We start from the raw sequence: 26872 nt of genomic DNA on the forward strand, positions 1-26872 counted from the left end.
TAAATTAAAGGCAAAAGAAAGAACTAATAAGGCTGCTGGAAAAAAATAAACAACGGGAAGTGGTTCAGGAGGGAACAATTCAGAAGAGAAGAACGTTATGAAGGGACGATACATGAGGTCTTGAAAGCAAGCTTTACAGATCTGTAACTCAATCTGTGTCAAACAGTGAGTCATCATAGAAGTAGGAAAATTCAGAGTAAGAGCAGAACAAAACTAAACCAAATCAAAAGACAGTTACATTTTTATCAGAATTGGAAACAGTTGACAAGAAAACCAGGGAAGCCAGAATGGAGATGGACCATAACAATTATGCTCCAAATCACCAGGACTAAACAAGAATTTTAACAAGACATCTTAAAAATTTTAGTGAGGAAGCTGCAATCATTATTACCTGATAGACCATTACAACAAATACTGTAAGAAAAGGGGAAAGCAATGATGCTTAACTACATTAATATTACAGAATAGGAATTAATCTTATTTTTCTTCTATTTCACCAAGATACTCAGTTACGCCACATAATGTGGTATGACAACTGACTGTTCTGTTGAATTTTCTGTGTGCTCTTTTACGGGATTTGATAGCTAGATTGCTATTGATGTTCTTCACTTCTATAGTAGGTCTGACTTTACTTTTCCTTTTTAGACTTTATAGTTATGATTTTACCTACAGGAGAAAATGAAACTTAATGATCTAGGACAGTTTGGAGATTTTGTTCATTGCACGAGATGCAATGCTGCAATTACTTTCTCCTCTGAAACAGTAAATTCAGGGTCAATAAAAGCAGGTAATACTAACCATCATCATTTCCAGGTTCTTCATCTACTACCTCTTCTATATCAGCTGTTTTTAGTTTCACCTCTGGGTGGTACTCATCTTCTTGTTCATTTGATGGTACAGCTGAGGTTACATTTTCTTCTATTTTTTTCCTTTCAGCTTCTCGCTCTAGTTCTTCTATTTCCTGCAGGCGTTTTTCTAACAGCTCAGCTTGTCTCTTCTGTTTTTTCTTCAGTTTCTTCTTTTTGTTTTTGGATATTTTTCCAACCTGAAATATTAATACAAACAAAAGGAAACAAAAAACCCTTAAACAATTATTCTCAAGGCATCTCACAGCAAATTCACTTACAGTATGTTTACTTTTTATTTGAAAATACTGAATGACAATTAAAACAGCAAATACATTGCTTTTTCCATTTTACTTCACATCAAGAATGGTGTAGGGTTATATGAAGCAAAAAAGTAATCAAAATTTTATATAGTTATACATGTTTTTACATGGTTGTTCATTAGATACAAGAGCAAAACACGTCTAAGATGCCACAGTAAAATTCCTATGATCCTATAATCTCGACTAGCCAAAATAAACTTCAATCTAGATTAACAGATTATATTGTATGTGGAAGATAGTCTGCTATCATATCTAGTTATTTACATATAAATTTTATACATTATTTCTCTCTCTGTACAATGCAGGTAATGACCTGCAAAAGAATGCTGAGAAAAATGCTACAAGAAAGCCAAAAGAGATAGAAAACAGTAAAGAATTTTAAATAAATCCTGTGTTGTTCAGCTATTTCCCAGTGAAAGGAAGGCATTTTTATTATTCACTTCTGGCCCAAAACATATGAATCACAAACAACAGATGGCCATTACAGAAAGTTTCACTTTTTATATAACATAAGGATTGAAAAACTCAGGTACAATAACAAGGAAAAGAAAAATTGACACATCTGAGCTAGGATTGAAACACGTTCTTATATTTTAACTGAATTCTGACTTCTATTTTTACTATCTGATAAATGAAATCTATCCAGTTTTCATTCATTGTTTAGCTATCCCAGTAAGAAATCCTCATATAATTCAAAAATAAAGTACAAGGAACAAAAGTAAATGTTATTTTCTCAAAGGCTTATCTGTAAATCCTGTTATCTTCAAAAGAAGCTATGGTACAGTCAAAACAAGACAGTTAATTTGACAATCCTATTGATTTTCATCCATGTTGTATGCCCATTGAAATTATATACGTTCTGTACACACAGACATAGAAAGCAGGTTTGACCTTAGATATTTCTAAGCAGCGGTATTATCAGTGGTTATTTGTTGTATGTATACGGCAAAAAGATCTTCCAAACCTCCTAAAAAAACCCTCTCCTTTAAGGCCTTGATGATTAAGGCCTTAAAGTCCTTAAGCTATCTGCAATGCGTGATATTTAGTGCAGGCACCCATTTTTGTCAGGATTTGAACAGAATGGATTATTCCTCAAGAGATGAAAATAGCAATACTTAACTTTCTTTGACATCGCTATAGAATTGTAAGTCTATGAGAGTTTCCATCAGAGAAATACTGTGCTTAAAACTGGTAAGGCCAAAGACATTAAAAGTGTTCTTTGAAAGATAAAAGCTTTATTCAACGGAAGCTTTTGAAAAGGGTAGAGACTACCAACAGTCTGATAGCTACTAATACCTACAGAAACACAGAAAATAAGATAGTTAACTTGAATTATATAACAATACTTACAGGCTTTTGTTGTGGAGCTGTACTCACTAAAAAGAAAAAAATAAAATTTTAAAGATATATTTTTACAAAAACAACTCCATAAAAGCAGAAAATAGTAGAAATCATGTAAAAATATTCTTAACTAAATATAAGGCAGTGAATTTTTTTTTAGCTGGATTTTTTTACTCTTTACAAGTACCTGCTGCTGTCTCCATTATAGCATCTAGAATTGGAAGGAGCTAGCATCAATATCTGTTCACTCTACTGTGGTTGGTGGAGAGTTAATGAAAGTCAGAAAGGAAGGTCTGAATCAGTGAAGAGTGAAGTTGTCACAGATTAAACGTATGTAGTTAGCTGACTGAGCAGATACAGACATATTCTAAATAGTTCAGGGAATATCAACAAAGAAAACTACTGTGTTGCACTCAACAGAAAAGTCAAACGTGGTTTGATTGCTAGGACTGGAGGCATGAAGAAGTGCCTATGGCAAAAAGCACATCGCCACAAAAAAAGCATCTCCAGCATGGACCTCTTCCTAAGCATCTCTCAGAAGGATACCGTCAATGACTAGGTCTGATGAGATTACAAACTAACTGTGATAATGCACAGAACAGCAATACAAGCCACACACCCACCCCACCTCCCAAAATAATCAAAACCAATAGAAATAACCAAATATGGGAGACAGAGGCAAAGTGGAAGTGAGAAAGAGGAACTGAACGGGGGAAGAGAACCTCTCATGACCTTCTTCAGACATACAGGCATATGGCAATTAACAAATGCAAAATAAAAAACAGAACAGAGACAGTTGAGAATTCAAAGCTCTTTTATAGCTTCAGCTCCTGCTGGTAAGGTCAGGGTTGAAACTGCTTGTATGCCACTGAAAGGGCAAGGTTTTCAAAAAGATTCTTAAACTTGAGTACCATTGCTGCTCTAAAAAGGGTAATTATGCAGAACCTGTTCTTGAAATGCTGTAAAGAAAACACATCTTCAGCTTCTGTGTGGAAAGCCATGGATTTAATTACAATTTGCTAAGAACAAAGTGTGATAAGAACTCCATCAATATATTCCTTAAAGTAGTATTTATTTTAATGTCAGGAAGCAATATGAAGGCTGCATGAACAAAATCAAGTTACTTCCCACACAAATAACATACAGTCTTTAGCTATGTGATTACATATTACGTAAAGTTCAATACAATATATTCACAGTTTATAAGATTTTGCATCTTAACTTATACAATACTGTGAAATATTTATGGATTTTGACCACAGTATTTGTCCCTGATATAGCAGGTATTTTTACTATACTTCAGAGATTTTAATCTGTGATATATTTTCTGACAATATTACAAAGGTATTTAAACATTATTTCTCTACTGCCTGTAGCTGATGAGCTCAACTGGCAAATAAATAGCAACCATAGTACTAAAGATCACTGGAAAAGCCACACTTCCTCTTTGCTTGTCTTTACTGATTGCTGTGAATATCCTTTACCTTGCTTTCTCCTAGCTGAACATAATGTACAGTTCCTATCTAAACTCTTGGCAAGTTTAACATAAAACATTTCACATACAGTGCTAGGTAGAAGGGCTTATCACGAATTCAGTTAGGTACATAAGTTCCATTTTCAAGCGTGAAAAAACTATGGATTCTAAGACTTTTCATTGCATTCTGAGAATAAGTTATGACTGACGAGAAAGCAGATAATTTCACAAGGATGCTGAATAACTTGTAATAGAACTAGACATATAATTTAGGTAAGTTTATTAATTATTGTCAATTCTAGAGATGCAAGGCCCCAGTGCAGCTAAAACCCAGCTATTAAAGCTTGTGGGGTGGGGGAAGAGTAAGTTTATACCATGAATCTTTTTCTGTCTCTGGGGACCCCAAAAATTTGAATGTGCAAAACTGAGAAGAAAGCATTTCCCTGATAGTTTCCAGAGCATAAGAATTAACTAGAACATGCATTTTTCACACACAGTTATTTAAAATGATCATTTTCATTAAACAAAATATTGTTAGCATTAATACACTGATGGAACTTTACTACATTGCATTTAAATATACTATCATACCTGCTGAGCCAGAGGGGGGAGGAGCACCAGCTTTCTGCCACTCAGTAGCTTCAGCAGCCATTCTACGAACATAGGCATCATCCACACACATCAATATGTTTTCTGGCTTTATATCCGTATGAATGATCTTGCACTTGCTGTGTAGATAATCTAGACCTTGAAGTACCTAATTACAAAAGGATTTTTTAAGAGTTTATTTTAATTACCCAGACCAAGATAAAAGTATTTATTAGTAGTACAGAAATGTTCAACCGACTGCCTGCAGTCCATATGTGGCCTGACAGGGTAATTTAATTAGCTCATAAATCCAGTTATTGAGACTTTCATGAGTAAGACGATGGCTGGCTGAACTGTCTTGATGACAGCACCCTACTCTCTAGAATTCCATTTCCCAAGTGCTCTTCAGCTGATGTGCACATGTGTAAAAAACCTTGATACAACTTCCTTTGAAAAAGGAATTTGGCTGCTCAGTCAGAAAGACTAATCCTTACTGGTTGATTGTTTAAAAGACAGTTATTTGAAAAAACCCACTGCAAGTACTACATACTGTAACTGAAGTTTTGTGGTTTGTGAATAACCATCTTACAACTGAGTAGAAAAAAAGCAAAAAGGGGAATGCGTTGTTGAGAATGCTAACTACAGTTTTCCTTAGAATACCAATAGTAATTCAGCTTTTAATGTGACCAAGATGTCACATAAGGATTTGTCTACCTTTGTCACATATATTTTTCCACTAGTCTTTCACACTCTCTGCAGGCTAAATTCTGCTAGCTCCTATCAAACCTGCATATCCTAAATCTTAAAAATGCATTCTGGAATAAAAATTAAACCATGATTTTTACACAATGAAAAAATTTCTCAAATTCTGACTGGAACAGAAATACAATAGTTTGTGTGATTTTACAAGTATTTCAGGTAAGACCTAGGTATGAGAAAGTGTGGGAGTCAATTATTGCAATTATTCAATACAGAATAATGTAACAGTGTAAATCAAGTTATTGCTATGATAATCTACAAAAAAGCAGAAACCTCACTGACCCCACTTAAAAAAACTTCTTTCACTTTTTTTCTACAGCAGCAAACAGACCTCCAGACGCATGAGCTCCAGCTACAAGAACATCCTGCCATTCTAGGTACTTTATAAATTAATTAGCAAGCTCCTTGCTCTCAGGATCATTTAAGACATAACTAGCTAGGGTGAACTTTAAAAACAAAACATGTTGGTTCAAAAAACCAGTAATAGACTACAAAGACATTAGTCTACCACCCAGTCCTTAGCTAGTACCAGAGCTGGTACATCCATCCAGCACACAAGGCAGCTCAAGAGAAGAAAAGCAGCAGCATGCATATGATATTTACGCTCAGGCTAATGTATCCTAGAAATATCTCAAGTGCAGGGCTCTTCTTTCTCCAGTTCGGGAGCTAGACTAGAACAGCAACCACCTGAAAAGCTTTCTTTATATGCCTATATAAAAACTGTATGTTCACTTGAGCAGGACTCAGTGTCAGTGCCAATGGTACACCTAAAAACTGATGCGTTCTTGATAATCTGGATTTTTTCCCCTGCAGATCCAAAATATGCTTGACTACTTGCCAGAGCAACTGAAAGAACATACAGTATGTCTCAAAGTAAGAAATGTTGAAGAAAGATTGGTTTATACTGGGAAGGTAGTTAGTGGTTAAGTGACTTCAAATTTGAAGAGAGGCATTAAAAGCAATAGCAACATGAAGATGGATTATAAAAGTCTCTTCCCTCCCCCACTACACTACAGACTATCTTAAAAATCACCACTGAATGTCTGTGAGACCAAGAAAAAAAAGATTCCAGAGTACAATGAAAGCCATAAACATTCAGAAGAAAAAATATCTGTTCCACTGTGATATGTAGAAGTGGAATTCATGTGAAACTAGACTTGATTATCTCCCACTTTTAAAAGGACAGCCTTTCCCCCTCTTAAGTAACAGTGTTAGGGTGACAGCTCTATCTTTAATTTGGCTGAAGTGTCTTTTTTGGGGGAAGGAAAAAAAAAAGAAAACAGAATATTTTTTAGAATCCCCATCAGTTCCATGACTTACCATGAGGATCATTCTGCTAGAATTTTATAGTTAGAAAGAATGTTCTTAGCTCTCTTAAAATGTGGATCAGACTTCTTCACCCTAAAAACTGGAAGTACATTTGTACCACTAAACCAGTACGGAAACATGTACTACATGGACATGCTTTGCACTGTGCTCCGAGACAATGGAGAACAGGGAAAACACTCCCAGTTTTTATTTATTTGTCTACTGGAAAAGGAAAAAAGATGAAATGGGTAATGTCTTGTGAGTCTGAAAAATTACGACAGACCCTGTTACTACGATAAAAAAATGTAAATTAGAAGGCTGTATTTTTTCCCTTGTAAAGGTCACAAGGTTAGGTTCACATTAAGTAAGCTCATAATTTGCAGTTTCCAATTAATATTAACTTATTTTTCTTTCTTTTTCATACAAGGAGCCACACCATATTAACCCATTAAACAGATTATTTACTATACTGTCCATCAAGGCAAAAGTGAAAATTTTCATTGATGAAACACACAATGCTCGTTTCAGCATCAGTTTCAGAACATGATCCTCTCAAAAGGGACTGATGCTATACATTTTACAACCCAAAGTAAGGATTCCAGAAGTAAATAAATGGGACAGTCCGAATTATCTCCACTGCAAAAAAGGAACTACAGCAACTGGCCTTTTTTTCAGTTCTGCAAGGTCTTCTCTTGCATGACAGTTCATCTAACTCTACCCCAGTGGAAAAAACCTGCTTGAAACTGAACTGAAATTTCTTATTAAGAAACTCAACTCTCAGCTGCATTTTAAAATAAACCTAATTTTGTCCCAATGTCCAAAAGTACTCAAAAATGGAAATAATAGTCCAAATCATAGCATTAAAAATTCCTTTTCAATTGTAGCATGGAATTATAGTACTTTCTGAAACAAAATGGTTTGCTGTACAGTAACAGCAGTGCAATAATTGAATTTTCATATTCAAGTTTTATAAATAAGTTTTTAGAGCATGTGTAGCACAAGTTTTGTCTGAGTAGAAAAAAGAATAAGGATCTGCGTTATCTTTAATGAGATGAACCACCTGGAAGTCTTAACAGTCAATGCCACTCTCCCTAGTCCAAACAGTTCATTCCAACCTCACAAAAATTAAACGTTTTTAATCTTTCAGGATTAACCCACTCCTCTTTTTTCAGGTATCAAGTGTTTGAATTACTTGGAATTTTTACCTTTGCTTACATGCAAAGAGTAATTTAGGTTGGAAGATTCTGTGATGCAAACCCTCCCTGCCTAAGTCACACCAGCTTCAAAGTTGTATCTTGCCTCAAAATCAGAGCAGCCTGCTCAGAGCCTTTATCCAGTTCATTTCTGACTATTTCCTAAGATGCAGACTGCATAACACTGTGTAACACTGTAGATAAACTGTTCCAGTGCCTGACCACCCTCATTACAAAGAATTTCTTCCTAATATGTAACTAGAATGTCTCTTTTTGTAACTCTGCTTCTTGTCCTATCTCTGTGTATTGACAAGAGAAGTCTGGCTCCATTTTCTGTATCTGTCCTGAAGAGATCAAAAGTTTCTTTATTAGCCTTTTCTTCTTAAAACTGAACAAACCAGTTCTTCCAAGACCTCTCATACATCATATGCTGCAGCTCCCCGATACTCTTCGTGGCCTTTCACTGGACTCAATTCAGTAAGCCAATGTCTTGCACTTGGAGCCCAAAACTGTAGTGTCCTGAAGTACTAAAACAGAGCCCTCATTCTGCTGCCTACACTCTTGCTAATGTGGCCTACTACACGGTTAGCTTTCATTATCACAGGAGCCCACCACTGACTCACATTCAGCTTGTCTACCAGGACCCCTCATGCAAAGCCTGCCATCAGTCTTCCCATTTTCAACTAGTTCTTCCTTATTCATAACCAGTCCAGCAAGGTGCATCTCCAACTTGTCTCCTTGCTGAGACACAGCTCACCCCATGCTGAGAAATTGTCCTCAATACACTCCAGAAATTTCCTTGACTGCATGTGCCCCACCAGAGTAGGTATTAAGGCGGTTAAAAGCCCCTGTAAGAACCAGGTTATTCCAGCTTTCTAAAGAAGGTGCTTCTCATCTACTTCTGAAATTGGCAGCCTGTAGCAGATACATACCATGATGTCACCCTTGTTGGTCTTCCCTCTCACCCTGACCCATTCTATGGCAAAGATTCACATATTTAAGCTCAACTCCTCTTCCCTGGCCATCCTTCCTAAAGTGCCTTTATCAGGCTACTGCTACTCTCCAGGGATCTAAGCTATCACACCGCACCTTTGTGCTCACAATGAGGTCATAGCTCTGCAACCGCATATGGATTTCTAACCCTTGCCCTTTGTTCCCCATGCTGTATGCATTTGTATATGCCACTTGAGTCAGATCCCCCAGTCATGATGATCAGAGAAAGCACTGAGAGCCTCCACCATAATTCTGTCCCTCAGGCTCCTGTCCTTGCTGACCCCACTTCTCACTGGGTTGTGGTCACCATCCCTGAAGATCCCACCTGAAAGTCCTCCTCTGCTAGGTTACAGGAGCCTGTTGGCAAAGATGCTGTGAAGATGGGTTCAGAAGTTCTCACCTTCCTTCCAAAACAGGGTTGTTTTCAGCTTGGATCCATTCAGCGGTCTGGCTTACAGCCCGTTTCTACAAACAGGCAGTGTAACTGAGGTAAGAGTAAACTGCAGCAGGGAGCTCCTAAACCTGGCTTTGCTGCTAAACCCAATGTATCAAGAAATTACATAGTAATTTCTCAGGTTTTGGCCAAACTCCAGGACAATGGTGCAACCAAAGTGAAAATGTTCCAAACAACAACAAAAAAGAATGTTTACTGAAAACAGTGGGTATTTACATGCACATATAACACAAACTCACATATTCCCATTTCTTAGCAGACAGCTCAGTTCAGCTGGAGCACTGCATTACTACAGCTCCTTATTTCTAGTATCTGAGCCTCTTAGTTGTACAGAAATTCATGGACCTAAAATTTCAACGGTGTACTAACAACTGCATTGATCAGGTTATTTAGCTAATTCTGATTAAAGAGCTGATAGGTTGATATTCGCCAGTTGACATACAATAATAATTACAAAGAAAGTAACTACTTTAACAGATCACTTAAAATACAGGTAATGTTGATGAAAGGCAATACAAGTTACGTAAGTGCCAAAATACTTCATTTGTCATTTGTAGGTATTAACTGCACATAGATTCATAGTATATACAAAATCACAGAGAAAGAACATATTTTGAAAAAACATGTCCCAGTGAAACGTTCAACTGTTTCATGTAGTTAACCCTCTGACTTTACAAAAACTTTAATACAGATAGACAACAATTTTTCGAAGAACAGTTTTTTCCTTTAGAACCTGCTTTTCAGAGAGATACAATTTTTGTTCAGTTTTGTCATGGTTCAACCCCAGCCAGCAACTAAGCACCATGCAGCCACTCACTCACTTCCCCCCCACCCAGTGGGATGGGGGAGAAAATCAGGAAAAAAAGTAGAACTCGTGGATTGAGATAAGAACAGTTTAATAGAACAGAAAGGAAGAAAATAATAATGATGATAATAATAATAAAAGAATTGGAATATACAGAACAAGTGATGCAAATGCAATTGACTGATGCCCAGTTAGTTCCCAAGCAGCGATCCATACCCCCAGGCCAACTCCCCCCAGTTTATATACTGGGCATGACATCACATGGTATGGAATACCCCTTTGGCCAGTTTGGGTCAGCTGTCCTGGCTGTGTCCCCTCCCAGCTTCTTGTGCCCCTCCAGCTTTCTCGCTGCCTGGGCATGAGAAGCTGAAAAATCCTTGACTTTAGACTGAACACTACTTAGCAACAACTCAAAACATCAATGTGTTATCAACATTCTTCTCACACCAAATCCAAAACGTAACACTATACCAGCTCCTAGAATGAAAATTCACTCTATCCCAGATGAAACCAGGACAACAATAATAATAATAGTAATTATTATTATTATTCCCACTGTTCTGCTGTGCTGATGTTTTATCTTCCAGAAGATCTTATATTAAGAAGCATGACATGTCAACCAAAACTGCAACTGAATATTAATATCCTTACATCTATAAAAAAGACTCATTGCTTCAACTTTTTATTTTCTAAAGCAGCTCAGGAAACTCCCTTATCAGGGCAAAACCTTGATTAAAAAAAACAAACAAAAAAAACAAACAAAAAAAAACAAAAACAAAAACCAAACAACCAAAAAACAAAAACCAACCAACCCCACTCCAGCATGCAGAAATGCAGGCTATCCAAAAAGAAGCTTTTGCAAATCCCCCTGGAATTACCAATAACATTGTCTTAAATATTCATTAGTAAGAGTTCAGTTGAAATATCATCATTCTAATTTTCAAACTGTTAACAATGGTGGAAAAACCTTATTAAAACATTAACAAATCTTACCTGTCGAATTATACTTTTTACACAACGAATGGGAAGGCCTTGATAATTGGACTTGATAATCCATTTTAGGAGATGATGTCCAAGTACTTCGAAGACCATACAGACATCTGGGATTTAATTAAGGATAATTTCCAAATAAACTTGTTGATGACATCAACACAAATGTTTGTTTGCATACTGGCTAAAGCAATCATCACCCTGTTTAGAGGAAAAACAGTTCCCCCTAAAATGAGCAGAATGTGGTATATGCTTTGGTACTACATTTCAATTATATATAAACATATACAAGAACAGTGCCCAAACATAGAACAATTTAAAATAAAACATGTTAATTATGCAAATCTTGTCAGTTATTTCTACATGTTAACAACAGCATTAGGGTGAACAATGAAATAGGTATTTGTAAAGAAAAAAAAACAACCCAAAAAAAACCCCAACAAACCAAAAACCTAATTCATTTTTGTTTTCTTTGAAACAGTTAAAAGTACTGACTTGGCTTATTATCTCTAGTTTCTAATAAATTTTAAATGATATGAATAGAAGGTTTTAACAACAAAAGCCTGCAGGAACAGTGTTTTAGAAAGAGAACCGTACTAAACATCTTTTTGATTAGGCTCAATTAAGAATCACTTGACAACAAAGACTAAAGTAGTAAGAGAATGGATCTCTTACCACCTACAGTTTTAACTGCAGAGAATAATGGCAATCACCAAAGAACTCAGGAACAAAGAAAATGTGGAACTTGGAAGGAACATGCAAGAAACACAATGCCAAAAAGTTTAATTTGACCCAGCATCTACTATTGGCCACCAACAGAGGCCAACAGTAGATGATCAGGGAGGAGTATTAGGAAAAAACAAGATGTAGAACTTCCAGTGATTTGTGGTTCAAGGGCTTCCTAAATTAGAGATTCTACACTTAATACACCTGGGTAGGTTACCTTTCTATTGAAAAAATATTCAGATATTCAAGCTAATTGTAATTTTTATCAGCTACAACATTCCAGCAAGAAATTATACAATCTGACTATACTGTGTTAATCCTCAGACATGACCTGGGAATGACTTTTATGTCCCTGGAAATTGGAAAGAATGTTAAAACCTGAACTACATGATACAATAACCTTGCAAAGTTTAATGTAATACAAATAACAGAAAATGTATTAATTGATGGATACTGAAAGAAAATATCAATGGATTAAGTTAGACTGTATCTCAGACACCATTCATAGGGAACTGCACTGTTCGGGGAGAAGTCTTACCTAACTTCTCCAAGTTCTTTTAACTAGAGTCTTGGCAATGACCTTAGAGTAACTGTCTTAACTTGTGTCAAAATGAGACTTACCTTGTCTATCAGTCTGTCATTTACATTCTTCTCCAGTACCTACCTATATGCATAAAGCTAACTGAAGTTTTAAAATCTACATCACCTATGCTGGAAGAGTTAGGTCAAAGCTAAGAGGTCTCAAGGCTGGTCAAAGCTAAGAGGTCTCAAGGCTGGTCAAAGCTAAGAGGTCTCAAGGCTGGTCAAAGCATATTGTGACATTTTGTAACATTTTGCTTGCTACTACTTGTTCATCTCACTTCATGTTCCTTAATTCCTGTATTAGAGGAGACAGTGAACAGTCATTTCCCAATTGTATCAATCTACTCAGAATATCATAAAACTCTGTTACATTCAGAAGAAGAAACAGTCCTGGTTACTAGTCACTAGTAAAGCACACAGCCATCAAAAAGGATGAGTAGAGCACATTAGCTCTGCAGGGCTTATTAACTTAGCCCACGCAGTGAAGTTGCAATGCTACAGCAACACAGATTTCAGAAAGGCAAGACACTGCAGCATTCAGAAACGAAATTTAGGGCACCCGCCCACAGTCCTTCAGACCACTGCTGCTGCAGACTCTCCAATGCACATTCCTGCCATTCCTTGCACTTACAGAAGTGCTAAGCCTTCCCAGTAACCAGAAGAGAAAGGGGTGTAGGGAAGTGAATAGCTGAGAGGCAAGGGGAGGGCACTAAGAAGGAAGATCCAAGGAGGAATGGCAGAGGCAGACAAGGAGAGGGAGGGCCATAAGAAAGAGAAGTGAAGCCTACCTGAAAAAAAAATTACAATGTTTTGCTGGGAGGACTCTGACAAACTCAAGGCATGCTCAGTACTGGGGAGGCAACTGGGATGGGGAGAAGACATATAGGAGGCTCAGTGTTTGGAGCAGGTATGCAAAAATGTGACTGTTACCTGATTTACTATCCTGACCTGAAAAACATTAACTGTAGGCCAGACTGCCCACAACAAAGAGTTTGAGAAAAGCTGTGCATTAACTATTAAGAAACCAGCCTTGCAAGCCCCAGGATCTTCCTACAGCACTAACATCCTGACAGAAGGGTACATCCAAAAAGTCCTCCAGCAAAAATAAACCCGAAGCCCAGCCAACAGACACGCCTTTTATGAAATGCTCTTTGAAGCAGTTTGGGGAACGTCTGAATGGGGGAAACTGAGCAGAGCAGCAGAAGTGACAGCAAACATAACATTAATCAGCTGACAGGCTTAAGTACTTAAAACTGTTCTTTCTTGACTAAAATCCTACCTGTAACTATCTATCTATCTACAGACACACATTACAGGAGCATTTAGAAATCTGATGAGGGTTAAAGACTAGTTAAGCTAAATGAAATAAGGCTCTGGTACCAACACAGAACACTTCTGGATATGTCACAGTTGCTTCTGGATTGGCAGCATTTAGGCTCTATGGCATTTAATTAATGCTGTATATTCTTTGGAGAACAATTTATTACAATTGTTATAACGTCTGATTGTGTCAGGAATGTTTCCTTCTTTCTTTTTTCACTTGTCTCTCCAAGCACTTGTTTCATTATGTAATTAACTGACTCTTTTATTAAAAAAATGCTACACTGAAATAAAGTGCCATTTATTAAGGCTCTAATAAATATCCAGTGCAGACAAACATAATAATTTACACTTACTGAAAACACCAACATGCCCAAGTTCAAGAATTGTTATCTCCTGAAAAAAATCCTAATTTCAATCTTTTTAAAATGTAAAAGTAGTTAAAAAATTACCAGTCTAGTATAGCATAACACACATTATTAAAACTCCTCTGTATATAAACACTTATTACAGCTCCTAGGAGAAAGATGACTGTTTTTACAGACACAGTGCAGGCCAATGGCTCTGCACGTTCCCAGCTCTGTGCTACACCGTTCTTAACAAGCTTCCCTGTTTGGAAGCTCCACAACATTTTGTGATATTAGCCGTCCAAAGGATTCACCCACTTCTCTTCTGTCTTGCTTTAACTTTTCAATGTATTCCATAACGAATAATCAAGCCCCTATGAAGCGTATGTTGTTTTAATTTACAGTCAAGGCGTAGATATTTAGTGACTTGCCCAAAGGAAGCTGGAAACAGCAGAGCATGGAGAAACTCTCAAATTACTGTATTTCTCTCAACCTGTTCAACTCGGTAACACTAACATAGCACTAATATAGCATTTTTAAAACTGAAACAAGTAGCAGCAAAACTTTAAAATCAGTTACCTGCTCCCTCCCAAAAGAACCTGCACCAAAGATTACTTTCCCTAGAAGACAAAAAGGAGTTATCAAATAATCAATGCAACCAACTGCTGCTCAAATAAGCAATGCAACTCAGAATGCACAAGCTGTTCACCAGAAAACTCAAAGTATAAGATACTTGATATCATATTTTCACTGGTGGTTAGGGCTGACAGACTTCCAGTTGTAACTTAAATTTTAGTCCAGTATTAGCCCATCTTGTCCACTGTACCTTTCTGAAAAACGTACTTCTCAGTAAGGCAGTAATTTGCCTTCCACATAAAACAACTTCTGTACTGCCAGAGTTTTCAACAGGAGGGTAAAACTGAAACAGAATAAATCAGTATCAGCTGTCCAGTTTTCACCTGCTAACGCAAAGCTATCTGAACCCTTATTTTTCCCTAGTACATGGTCTCTTTTGGCTTTGTCAACTTAAGTGCTATATTTCAAGAAGATAAAGTTTGGGTATGCTTTCAAAATATTATCACTAGCAAAATTTACTCTTCACACTTAGAAATGGCTCTCACCTTTAATACAGATGTATACATACATGTGAATCTTAGCAATAATTTAAGAACGTTATTGGGAAGCTGCTCTGTTAAGCTGATAAGAATTATTTCTATGTATAGTTACGAATGCATTTTCTTATTCCCCATTTCATATTAGTGTTTTACAGTGAAAACAGTAAGTCAAAATTTCTGATTTCTAAAAATAACTTTAATTATTCTTCAATTGTACAGCTGTCAGCTGAAGACCTGAAATGCTTTGGTCGCATTATTTTTTTTTGAACATAGTTAGACGATAGAGGTATTTATAAAATACATCTTAATAAGCATCTCAAATTAAAACGTATTTTTTGTAGCATAATAGCAGCACCAAGAAACCCTAACCAGGGTTCTTTGCCTCACTGTGTTATGCAATTTCCTTGATCACAAACCACTTACATTCAGGTTGAAACTACTACTGGCAACTGTATTGTTTATTTTAATTCATTTTAATTTGATTATAAAACCTAGGAAAAAAACAGACTATACTAACTTCACCTACATGTAAGCAGCTTTCTACCATGGTAGATGACCACTGAAGCAACCAGGAAACAAATCAAAATGGGACAAAGGGAAAACAGTTAAGACACCATTCTGTAACTGAGAATACTTGTCCCTGCACTCTCATTCTCACTTATCACAAACCCAAAGGCTTCATAACTAATGTCAAGAGACAGATGGATGGGATGACAACTGCTTGCACACTTCTCCCTGAAAGGACGCTTTCTAGTGGGCATTCAGATTTACTGACAGTCACCTCCTAGATTCCTCTCCTAGAGGATGAGAGTTGGTGAAGAGCATCTTAACCTGATCTGCTGAAAACTGAAGGCACATCACCAAAATAAACTTAGTGTTAAGCTCTCTAGAGCAGGAACTGTCTCTTTGTCTGGTAGTACAACACCACGAACAATGAGGTCTGTTATTAGGGCTCCAAGACACAACAAGCATACACATAAATACCAGCTATAACAATAAATGAAAGCACAATAATATAATAAGCTGCTAAAATATCTAATATAATTAGCATGGATAACTCACTTTAGCTCAACTCTAAAATCAAATATATTCATAGACCCAAAATTTTCCCCAAGAACAATATTGTCATATTTTACTGTCTCTCTCATCTTTTTTTTTTCTTTTTTTTTTTTTCTTAAAGGAAGCATTTGAAGGTAAAGCTTTTTAAAACCTTGGCCAAAAAAGAGATTAACACCTGGCCAAAAGAGGATCACATAAACAAGAGAAGAATCTCCATGCCCTCACACTTCACACATGAAAACAGAAACCAGCTTCTTCATGACACTGACACCTTCTTTCTCTTTATTCATCTAGAGCAAAACATATTTCCTATAAGCCTCAGTGATTACAAATCTTTTCGGTAGAACTCCAGTTTTTAAGTGAATTAACTACCTCTAGTTCTAGCAGACCTTAACAGGATTCATGGGAATTTTTTTTATTTTGCATTGTATTTAGAAAAGCTAAGCTACTTTCACTCCAGTAAGTGCATTACACACTGGTCTACCCTTTGTATCTCCATATATTTCAGTGTTTCTACGTTACATGTTCAAAGTAAGACTAAATAGAAAAAAGCCAGAACTAAATGCTTACTTATCTCAGTAGATAATTTTAAATGAAGATGCCATGTTTTCAAAAGGATACGAATTCCATTCATTCCAGAAATTTTGAAGTCATCAATTAGCTGTACAACCATATCCTTGTTAGGATCATTAGGGTCACTTTCACGAACCTAAACCAAGATGTAAACACTGACATTTTAGCAAAAAATTCACTTTAAAATACAAATTAGTTAGCTTTCCACATGATGTTAATATTTCAGAGCTTCAAAAATCATGGTAACACGTAATAAGCCGGCTATTTAGAAAAAAAATCTATGCAAAAAAAATTTAAAAAACAATATTCTGCTACATTTTTAAAACTCATTATTACTATTATTTTTTGTATTGAAAACTGTATTACATGAGTCATACTTACACATTTGAGCAACTTTATTTCATCCAAGGCTGTCTCTGTATAATGCTGGGCACTTTTTACAACTTTCATTGCAACAAACCTTTTCCCCCTTGAAAAGAACAAAAACATTTTCAACACATGCTCTGAGCTGAAGGTTGGGAAATTTTAAATAGAATATACCTAATGTATTCTGACAGAAAACACTGAAATTGCACTTAAAAACAACTTTTAACAATACTCTGTTAACAGTCTGATTTATTGAACATTTTGTCCCCTTGATGCTAATGTTTTTAGAAGAGGAATTTGGTTACAAGTTTTATCATTCAGTCAAGGTATAATTGTATTTTTTCATTAAAGATACAACAGAAATAAAAACATTAGCTTACTCTTGCATGTTCAAGACAACATGCAAATTCAATATAACCAAAGCTAATTTGTCAAAGAAAACAGAATTGTACTTATTTCTGAGAGCTTTTATAAACTACACCCTTAACCAAGAGCAAAATAAGACTGCAGACATCTTTCTGCATAAAAAGATAGCAAACATTTACTTAACTTTATCATGCATGTAAAATGAAAGTTACTGCAAACAAAATTAAGTAACATATTAAGAAAAAAGTGAATGGAAATAAATAGTTTTCTTACTGCATATCCCAGCATAGCCAGACTGTAGAGAAGTGTCCCCATCCTAACTTTCTAATAACATGATACCGGCCATTGAAAAGATCACCAATTTTCACTGGATGATAGCCTCCTTTCATGAAAAAACGAGTAAAGAAAAAATATTCAGAAAACAAACAATAATTCCCATGTTTTTAAGTAATTCTTGTAGTATAAATTTTCCTCTTCAAATTGTCCTGTACTAGAAATAGGAAATCTAAAGAAAATTTTAATCTAATGTTAAAAAATCTGCCTTACTAGGCCTGGAGGGGAAAAACTCATGTCCTGTAACTACTGTAGAGTTTATTTACCCTCCTCTCTTATGGCTTTTATTTGTGGTAATATTACCATCTGTTCTCTATTTCCCTAGGCTTATCTTCCACTTCACAGAGTACAGAAAAGATCTACATTATTTCTTTATCATATTTGAAGCTTCTCCAGTCAAGATATTTTGCATGATTGCAGAAACAGTGACTTGTTTTAATTCCCATTTGCTTTCTACTAATAAAGGCAGCAATAAAATAATTCCTGAGAAAATGTTAAGAACAACGCAGACTTTATTGATGCTCTTCTGCTTGGCTCCTGACCCATAGCAGCAATGCATTTTTCTTATGTCTGGGGTTTTTACAGTGAGGAAGAAGAGAGAGCAGGCAGCTACGGGCTTTGTCTGAACTGCTTTTTAATTACCAAAGTCTGCAGTCCTAACTTACACCACTACACAGCTCCTCAAAAGCCCCTTTAGGCAGAAAGGCGAAGAGGACAAAGCAGGCTGGAGCTCAGCTTTCTAGGCAGTGTGAAGAGGTGTAATGAAGCTTTTTATTTCCTTCATATTTAAAGAGGCATTCTTCCTCCCGGTCAAAGACAGGGAAGACAGTGATCACACAAGATTATTATTCAGACCTTAACACACTAATAACAACATCCACTAACTGGATTGACTAAATTGCAAACAAATAATGCAGCTGCACCGTGCAACCCTCTAGGACATCACCAGCATCAGACTCAGAGCAGCTGTCAAGTAATCAATTCTTCGGCTCTTTCTGGTCCTTCACAATGTCATGCCCAACTGTCCTTTGGCAGGATCATCAGTTACTGACTATTCCACTTAAAATTAGGAAAACCTCAGACTACTTTCTCTAAGTTTCTATATTTGTTTTGAAATCCCCTGAAAATCTTGTTAGAACTGGTGCCCAGGTGAGACAACAACGTGAATTTATCACTTAATTCCTTGGATTTACAACAGGGACTTCTCTCTTACCTCCTTTTTATCTGTGGAACAGCAACATCCAATCTGGCTATATTTATATCCTTTCTTTGCCAATAACATCATTTGCCTTACAAGAAGTTCAAGAGTTTATTTGTGAATTTTTCTCAAAAGCTTCCAGAGCAGATTAATAAATTTAACACAACTGTACAATAGCACTATAAAGATTATATATTCAACAGAATGAAAAAGCCTAAATAATGTATTGCTTTAGATGTTGGTATGTCTAAACTGAAACTCTAAAACACACACAGCTTTGATATTCGTATCGTGAGGTGTAACTTCAAACTTAGCAGACAGTCGGTGGTTTGCTCACAGCCTCAACCAAAAGCTGACCCATCCGACACGGCTGCAGCTGCCCAGGCTCCCGCACGTCATACCGCTGGCAGAGACTCAAACAGCTCAGGCCAGAGCATCAGGGAAGCAGCACTCACAAGTATCCGTCTCAGCAGGGGCCGGTCTGAACCAAGTGACAGCAACAAACAACTTCAGATGGGCAGAGCAAGTCTCGGCTATATACAGCACTGACTTCATGCACCTCCCTGCCCACCTGCCTGGCAGTTTATACCACCGCAGAGGGTCAAGCATGTTCACAGGCACAGAAATGAGTCTGATGTGCATAGGTAGCACGGACAGACACAGAGAGTGCAGTCTCAGCAACCCCAGCCTAGCAGTAAGGTGTTGAAGTTTCATCTTTTCCATGAAAATTTTGCACAAATCTATGAAGACCCAGATATGAGAACAACCTTTAGACTTTTAACCTGTGAGAATTATATACTTACTATCACACACAGTATTGCACTTCACAACTTTAGGTATACAGACACCAACATTTTCAGTTAAAAAAGGGCAAAGGAAAACAAAGGCCCTAGTTCAGGAGCAGTACAGGGCATTGCAGGAGGACCAAGACATATGGACCCAGACTAGGACTAAGTCCCAGGACTCCCCCTTGCGGGAAGACCTACCCTCCCCTCCATCACTGGGGAGAAAATGTTCATGAAAAGCTGCCAGAACAACTCACCTAGCAACCTAAAAAGCTACCTTCATTTCTACTGCAGAATTGTGTCAACCTCAGTAAGAATGCACAGCTCTGCCAACCAGGAACTTCTTACTTTCCAACAAAAAAGAATTAACTTTTGGAACACCAGACTAGATTTACACTCCAGAAAAGGATGGGGGACACAGACCTACTAAGTGTTGACTATTATGCTGTCCACTTTATTTGCAAAAAGAAACAGTATCAGCCACATATGAAGCCCAAGTCTATTGAAGCTTCATTATTATATAAATTTTGCTGAATAAACTAACATATACAAATCCATACTGATAAAAACATTAAAAACAAAACTAAACTTTAATTGGATTGTCTATTTAACCATCCTTGCAGTAACAGCTGATGAAAATATTTTAAAATCTGAATAATATTATCATATTTTAAGACAGCTATTGACTGGTTTAAAAAATAAAATTATTACTCTTTGGTCAGTTCTTTCCATAAAACTCTATCCAGGATGATGAAGTGATAGATGTGAGTGGAAGATTAAAAGAACATACAGCAATTCTACCTTTCCATTACTGAAAGGGTTTGCATTTGTGAAGTGAATCAAGTCTGCTGACCTGACAGCAAGAATTACATAAAACATACATTACATAAAACATTTTACAACTTTCCTAAATATCTAGTCCTATTAAATCATTCCTTAACAGTTATATGGCTTCAGATGTATATGAAAACACTCACAATTTATGCAGCTTTTTGTACTGCCAGAAGGGTGTTAGTGAGCCTTCAGATATATAAAACAATGTCCAGAAGTAATTTTTTTGCACTAAACAAAATATTTGTTTTTTTTAACATGTTAACAGCATAACACTCAGTGATGAAGGATTTAAATACAGGTAAACATGTTTCTAAGAATAGTTCAGGTAAACAAGTGCCTTGTAAGTCTGCCTCTCTGCAGATAGCTTTTGGCGTACTTCTGCTTCAAAGGGTCCAAAGGGTCAAAAACAATCAAAAACTTGGGATAGTTTCTTCCCATCACAGACAGGAGAGAGAACACCCTACACAGGAAATCAGTCAAAGACACTGAAGTCAAGTTAATAAACTGGGGGTTGGTAAGTTGTTTTAGTAAAATCTACATATTGCAAGAATAACAATACTATATATGTAAAAGCCGCGTTATTTTGGTCCCTACAGCACTGTCATAACTAATTATAGCAATACACCAGCATATGCTACAGATACCAATAGCGGTAGCATATTCTCTGAGTATATATACTTCACAAGATACTTTCTACTGTCCTAAGCCAGAACAGGAGCAGTTTTGGAAATAATCGATCACCGTTCCTGTACATGTTACTCCCTGATTATTCATGTCAGCAACATACCCATTTACAGGTTGTGGACAACCAGGTAACAACACGCTTAGTTAAATGCATTTTAAAAACTTGTGTCATCCTATGATGAATGTAATTATTTAAGTTCTTCATGATACAGAAAATATTTCTATATAGTAGTAACAAGAAAGCATCTATGCAAAATTAATGGGTTGAAAATAATGATGTACTTTTGGAAAAACAATATTGGTCTTTGAAAATATACAATGTATAAGTGGCACTGCTGATAATGTAATAACAACAAAAAAAAATTGTTGTGCTATTCACTGCAGCACAAAAAAAAAAGTCTCTCTCACAGATAGATAGCTAGCTACATGCACTCAAGAAAGAGGGTCAGAAAAATGAGATCATTATTCCTAAACGTCTCCTGAATGTATTGGTAATTGTAGTTGGCTAGTTCTATGCTTGTATAGGGAATTATTCCCTTTGTGAACTGGATGAATGGGAGACATCTCCAGGGGGCAAAGCAGATGATCAGAGAAGCAAAGAATTCCAATTACATCCATGACACAACAGGCTCTTGAAAAAAGTCTCCAAGTGTTTCAAGGCTTTTCAGAAATTTCGAAAAACTAGCTTCAGTGTCTAAGTACCCCTTGAAAATACACATAGTTGGACTTTTGATATTTCCATTCCTTAAAGATTTGAAAAGCATTTAATGTAAATTCAGTGACACCAACAGAAGTCATTTCACAGATTTAAACAGGCCCTGGAGGAAGCCCCTGGGGAAGAGAGGTTAGTCTGCTTTACACCTATGGCTGTTAGTTGTCTCTTTCACATCAGGTGCTAATTCAAACTAATGCAATTTCCTGATTAAAAACACTATTATGACTACTTACTAACCACCATGTAATGTGGCTAAGATGTGAGCCCAGAATATACTAACATATCCTTAAAAAAAAATAAAAATCAGTAACAAAAATAACTGTACTTCCCATTGCCAGGGTAACAGGTGAAAAGTTGAACTCATTTAAAAAATTAATGATATACACCCTCATGAAAATTGCCCTCCTGTGAAACTTCAGACTGGGGTGGAGAACAGATGAAGTATGCTCTGTGCCTCACTCAAGAATCCTGGGAGATTGCCATTTTGCATATAAAATTAGGAAGAAGAGAGACAATCCAGTAATAAATGATAATTTCCAAATATTTATCTTCCACTCTGTAAATACAGGTAAGATTACCCAAACCAGAAAAACATATTCAAACTAATGAAACACCTCTCAAAAAAAATGGAAATAATGTTTCTAAGAGCTATCCCTGGAATTCTTTCCCAAATAACTTATTCATTCCCCATACTGAATATAAAATAAACAAACAGAAAGTCTGTATGGCCCCAGATCATCCCAATCCGGCCATTCAGTTCAGATTCTTATGGTGACCTTCCCTTTACTTCAACTCCAGCAGACTAAAAGAAGGAAACGTACCCATCAGTCTTACAGGAAATTACGGTCAGAAAATGGGTAAATCATCTACTGGAGCAACAAAAGCACTGTTCTCGCAGAAACAAATAATGATTATGACATCCAAATTAACCAAAGCTTGAACCATCTTTAATATACTTCCATTAATTCAGAACTTCAAGACCAGAAGAATTCAGAAGAACCTTTAAGTGTACAGAAGTTCCCTTTAATTTTTCAGGAAAGCTGCAAGTATTCTTAGTGTAACATGTAGTTCATTTTAAAAGCATACAAATCTCACTACTGACCTGCTATAGTCACAGAGACTTTAGTTAAACAGGTAACTCATAAGGAGGCTGGTAAACTTATTTTTCGACCATTTTTGTTTGTTTGTTTTGTGATCTAGCTTCTCCAGATGGTGACATTTTGCAAGAGATACTGGAACACAGACAACAATGGATTGTTTGAAATTAAATGCAGCCCTTACTTCAGGGAAGAATTAAGTGGGGGCCTTGAAACACTTAATCTCAAGGAAATACAGATGTTTATAAGTAAACAGATGTTTAAACAACAAATCCTTACTCACTGATGGAAGATGTTACAGATACCAAAAGAGTTATCTTAAGGAACAAAAGTGCTGCAACAGAAATAATTTTTTAAAAAATACAAACATGCTTTAGCAATATGTTTTTCTTTTCCCTGTTGCAGACTTCAACATTTAGTTTGAGTTTACTGTTTGGTTTTCACTATTGGTATCTGTAAGCCACTTAAACATTTGAAGTATCACATATTAATAAAACTTCTTACACCAAAATGAAATAGTGACTTTCACTTGTTAAATATGAAAATACAAACCAACTTGTTCCAGGCTGGGAGAGGGGATTCTTAAAATGGCGCATCTCTAGGCTTACATAGAAACTTCTGATTAAGAAGACATCATCATATTTGACACAAAAAGTGTTTCTTGATATGAGGAATACAGAATATCAGACATAGTCAATGTGTATACAGTGCTTTTTGGCTGTTCAAAAACATTAATCTGAAGTGATAAAACTTTGATGTTTCCTAAAGTACACTTATATCCTTGAAATCTACTATGATAGATAACCCAAAGTTGACAGACCTGTTATTTATGATTTTTCATATAAGAACACTATACATTTTACCCTAATGGGAACAGACTTGCAACTGTAGCAGTGACATTAAAACAAACTTGAGTATTGACGCTGTTGTACTGACGCTGTTGTACTGCAGTCACATGTTTTTATGCATTTAACGCTACTTAAAAAATTAATATAAGCAACTACAAATATTAAGGAAATCAAGAGCTAAAATGAAGATGTAGAGAGCCTCAGACAATGCTGAGGGCTCTAAAAGACAACATGCGAAAAAGCAGCATGTAACTTCTTGGGCTGGTGCAGGTGAGAGAAGAACAGGAAAAAAAAGATCTAGATTAAAAACTAAATGTAGTTAATGTTGTTAAAGGCATTAAGGCATTTTAGAACCTTTCGGAGTGTGTAAGGGGTTGCTTATTTTGGTGTGGGTAGTTTTGTTTCTCCTACAACTAACATCAATCAAGAAAAGTTTCTTCTCCATTCTTATAACTAGGACATCAGGAAGAAAACAAGGAGGCAATATTCATATTTTATTGCAAAATGTATAAATAAGCTAAGTGAAAAAGTAAAGCTGAAGACAGTTGTGCATCTGGACCTGTAATGAGCAGTTGTTTGTAATTCTTGTATAAGCAAATTCTGTAATTAAAGATCAGGTCTTTAAAAACCTCTGTAGAACCAGTGTTAAGACTTGCATGACAAAGTTTACCCTCATCGACACTGCTGAATGCACACACCTTTACAGTAATCTGCAGGATCCTCTTGCTCCTCATCATCGGACCCTAAAATCTCCTCCTCTGGCTCTGGCGGGGTGGGCTCTGGCAGGGGCGGAGGTGGGGGGGGGGGTGGAGGTGGAGGTGCAGAGGGAGCTTTCTGTTGAGGCTCTGGCCTGGAAATGAAAGAGAGAGCACACTTAGTAAAGAGCTTCCTCACAGGGGTAACCCAACCCTTCAGAGGGGAGGAAAAAAATGCCTTGGGAAATACCAGTGAAGCTTGTCTCACTTATGTTCTCACTGTGATCTTTCGTATCACCTGTGGGACCCTAGGGAGGCATGGACAGAGATGCACCTGACCAGACCAAAAGCAGGTCTCGAGTCAATTTGGACTTACTCGCTGGAACAGTTTGCAAAAAGATATATAAAGAATATAACCAGATACAGACAAGCTTTTAGGATTCCTAATGAGCAAACGAGATGTTAGACCTATCTTCTTGAGCATGATTGAGAAGAAGTATTTTTTAGAGAATATCAGGTTACTCAAAAGCTCCTGCCTGCTAGTTAAAGGAAGAAAGATCTCATTAATACACAGCAAGAAACAATCTTCTAGTGACACTGACCCAAACCAGATGACTTAATGCACTTCTCATCTGTAGCTGCTGCCAAGACTATGGAAAGCTGTATCAGTATACAGAATACTGAAAACAGCTATCAGGAAGTAAGAGAGAAAAATTAATCTTCCTAGGTAGCCTACGATGCACTCCCAGAACACACAGAGCATGCTTTAATATGCATTAATTGGGGAAAAAAAAAAAAAGAAACAACCCAAAACAAAACAAAAATACACCCAAAACAACCAAAACCCAACACCACCAACCAAGAAACGTTTTTCTGACTGTCTTGCATCTCCAGTTTGGGGGGGGGGGAGAAATAAGTTTTATATCATATTCGGAGAAAGGCTGTACTTGGTATTTCTGAACACCTACAAATTACTCACATTTCAAAATTCTGAGTATTTTCAACACACATAAAAAATGAAATCCAGGGTTGAGGCACACCTGTTGGACAAATAGTTAAGAAAGTGTTCTCCAAACAGGTTGACGCTGTTATTTTTTTGTATTCGTACTTCATACAAATTAAAAAAAAAATATATATATTTGCCAAATAACATACTTGCAAAATACATTTGCAAAGTAACTTAAAGCATTTGTTCCATCAAAAGCTGCTATAATTTGCATTTATATCTACTTCAAATGTAAGCCATCTGAAAAACACCATATTAACAGTACTTTGGCATTCATACAATTAAGAAAACAGAAATCTGTAATTTACTAGTTTTTCAGCTCCTAAAATTTAGATTCTAATACTTGCTAGATCATTAGTAAAAACTGTATTTATGTTTATCCTACTCCTATAGTCCTCCTCCTTATAATTCCCCCAACACTTTTTCTTTTTACACACTGCAATTCTTCAATACAGACAGAGCATTTAGAGTCAAAGAGTACACAGTTAGTCAGAAATAAATTCCACTGGCAACATGCACTGCCTGCACAACAGCTGCTATTACGCCTTTGCTTTAAAGGACATCACTGGAAGTTGCATGCATACCAAATTTCTCTGCCTGCTACTCCTTTCAGATAACAACATTCTTCTATTCGTTCAGTAAATGGTCAGATTTAAAAAGGAATAATGGTTCAAGCTATGATAAGAAATCTACCCAAATAAATACATTTATGTAATTTTTAACCACATAAAGCTTAGCACAGAATGGAAGAGAGAGAAGGGATCCATTTGTAGGATAAACATTAAATACGTTTGCATGTGCTCCTACTTACATAAATTATGCGCTTTTTGCCTTTATCTTTCCTCTTTTGTTCTCAACAGATGTCTCTATATTGTACACTGCGAGGAAAGTAAATTGATACAGCAAATGGAAGGTACAGTACATTCTCTGACCAGTTAATCTTACTACACGTTTAGATTAATGGCCCTCCAACAGCCAGGTTTCCTGGTGTTGTTGCAAATATTCTGGTAAAGAAATCAAAATTTAATCACATAAAAGAGTTTGGTTTGATTAAGAAGTAGAAAATTGTGAAGCATAGGTATGGGAGTGTTAAGTTTGAAATGTAGTCATAGGAACTTAGGAACTTTAGAAAATGTACTATGTGTAACCA

General features: G+C 36.4%; 1 protein-coding gene across 5 annotated transcripts in view; it reads right to left on the reverse strand.

Moving 5' to 3' along the window:
- Positions 1–26872, reverse strand: part of SRPK2 (SRSF protein kinase 2) — a 148701-nt gene that overhangs the window by 25383 nt on the left and 96446 nt on the right. For all 5 annotated transcript variants that reach the window (XM_030013305.2, XM_030013308.2, XM_030013307.2 and 2 more), the window contains 8 exons: positions 24720–24871; positions 17801–17909; positions 17177–17264; positions 16844–16931; positions 11077–11183; positions 4575–4740; positions 2519–2544; positions 799–1045 (listed from right to left, as the gene is read on the reverse strand). In XM_030013305.2, coding sequence (XP_029869165.1) covers positions 799–1045; positions 2519–2544; positions 4575–4740; positions 11077–11183; positions 16844–16931; positions 17177–17264; positions 17801–17909; positions 24720–24871 — 983 coding nt within the window. The remainder of the gene's footprint in view (positions 1–798; positions 1046–2518; positions 2545–4574; positions 4741–11076; positions 11184–16843; positions 16932–17176; positions 17265–17800; positions 17910–24719; positions 24872–26872) is intronic.

This window comes from Aquila chrysaetos, chromosome 5 (assembly GCF_900496995.4).
Source record: "Aquila chrysaetos chrysaetos chromosome 5, bAquChr1.4, whole genome shotgun sequence".
Classification (NCBI taxonomy): Eukaryota; Metazoa; Chordata; class Aves; order Accipitriformes; family Accipitridae; genus Aquila; species Aquila chrysaetos.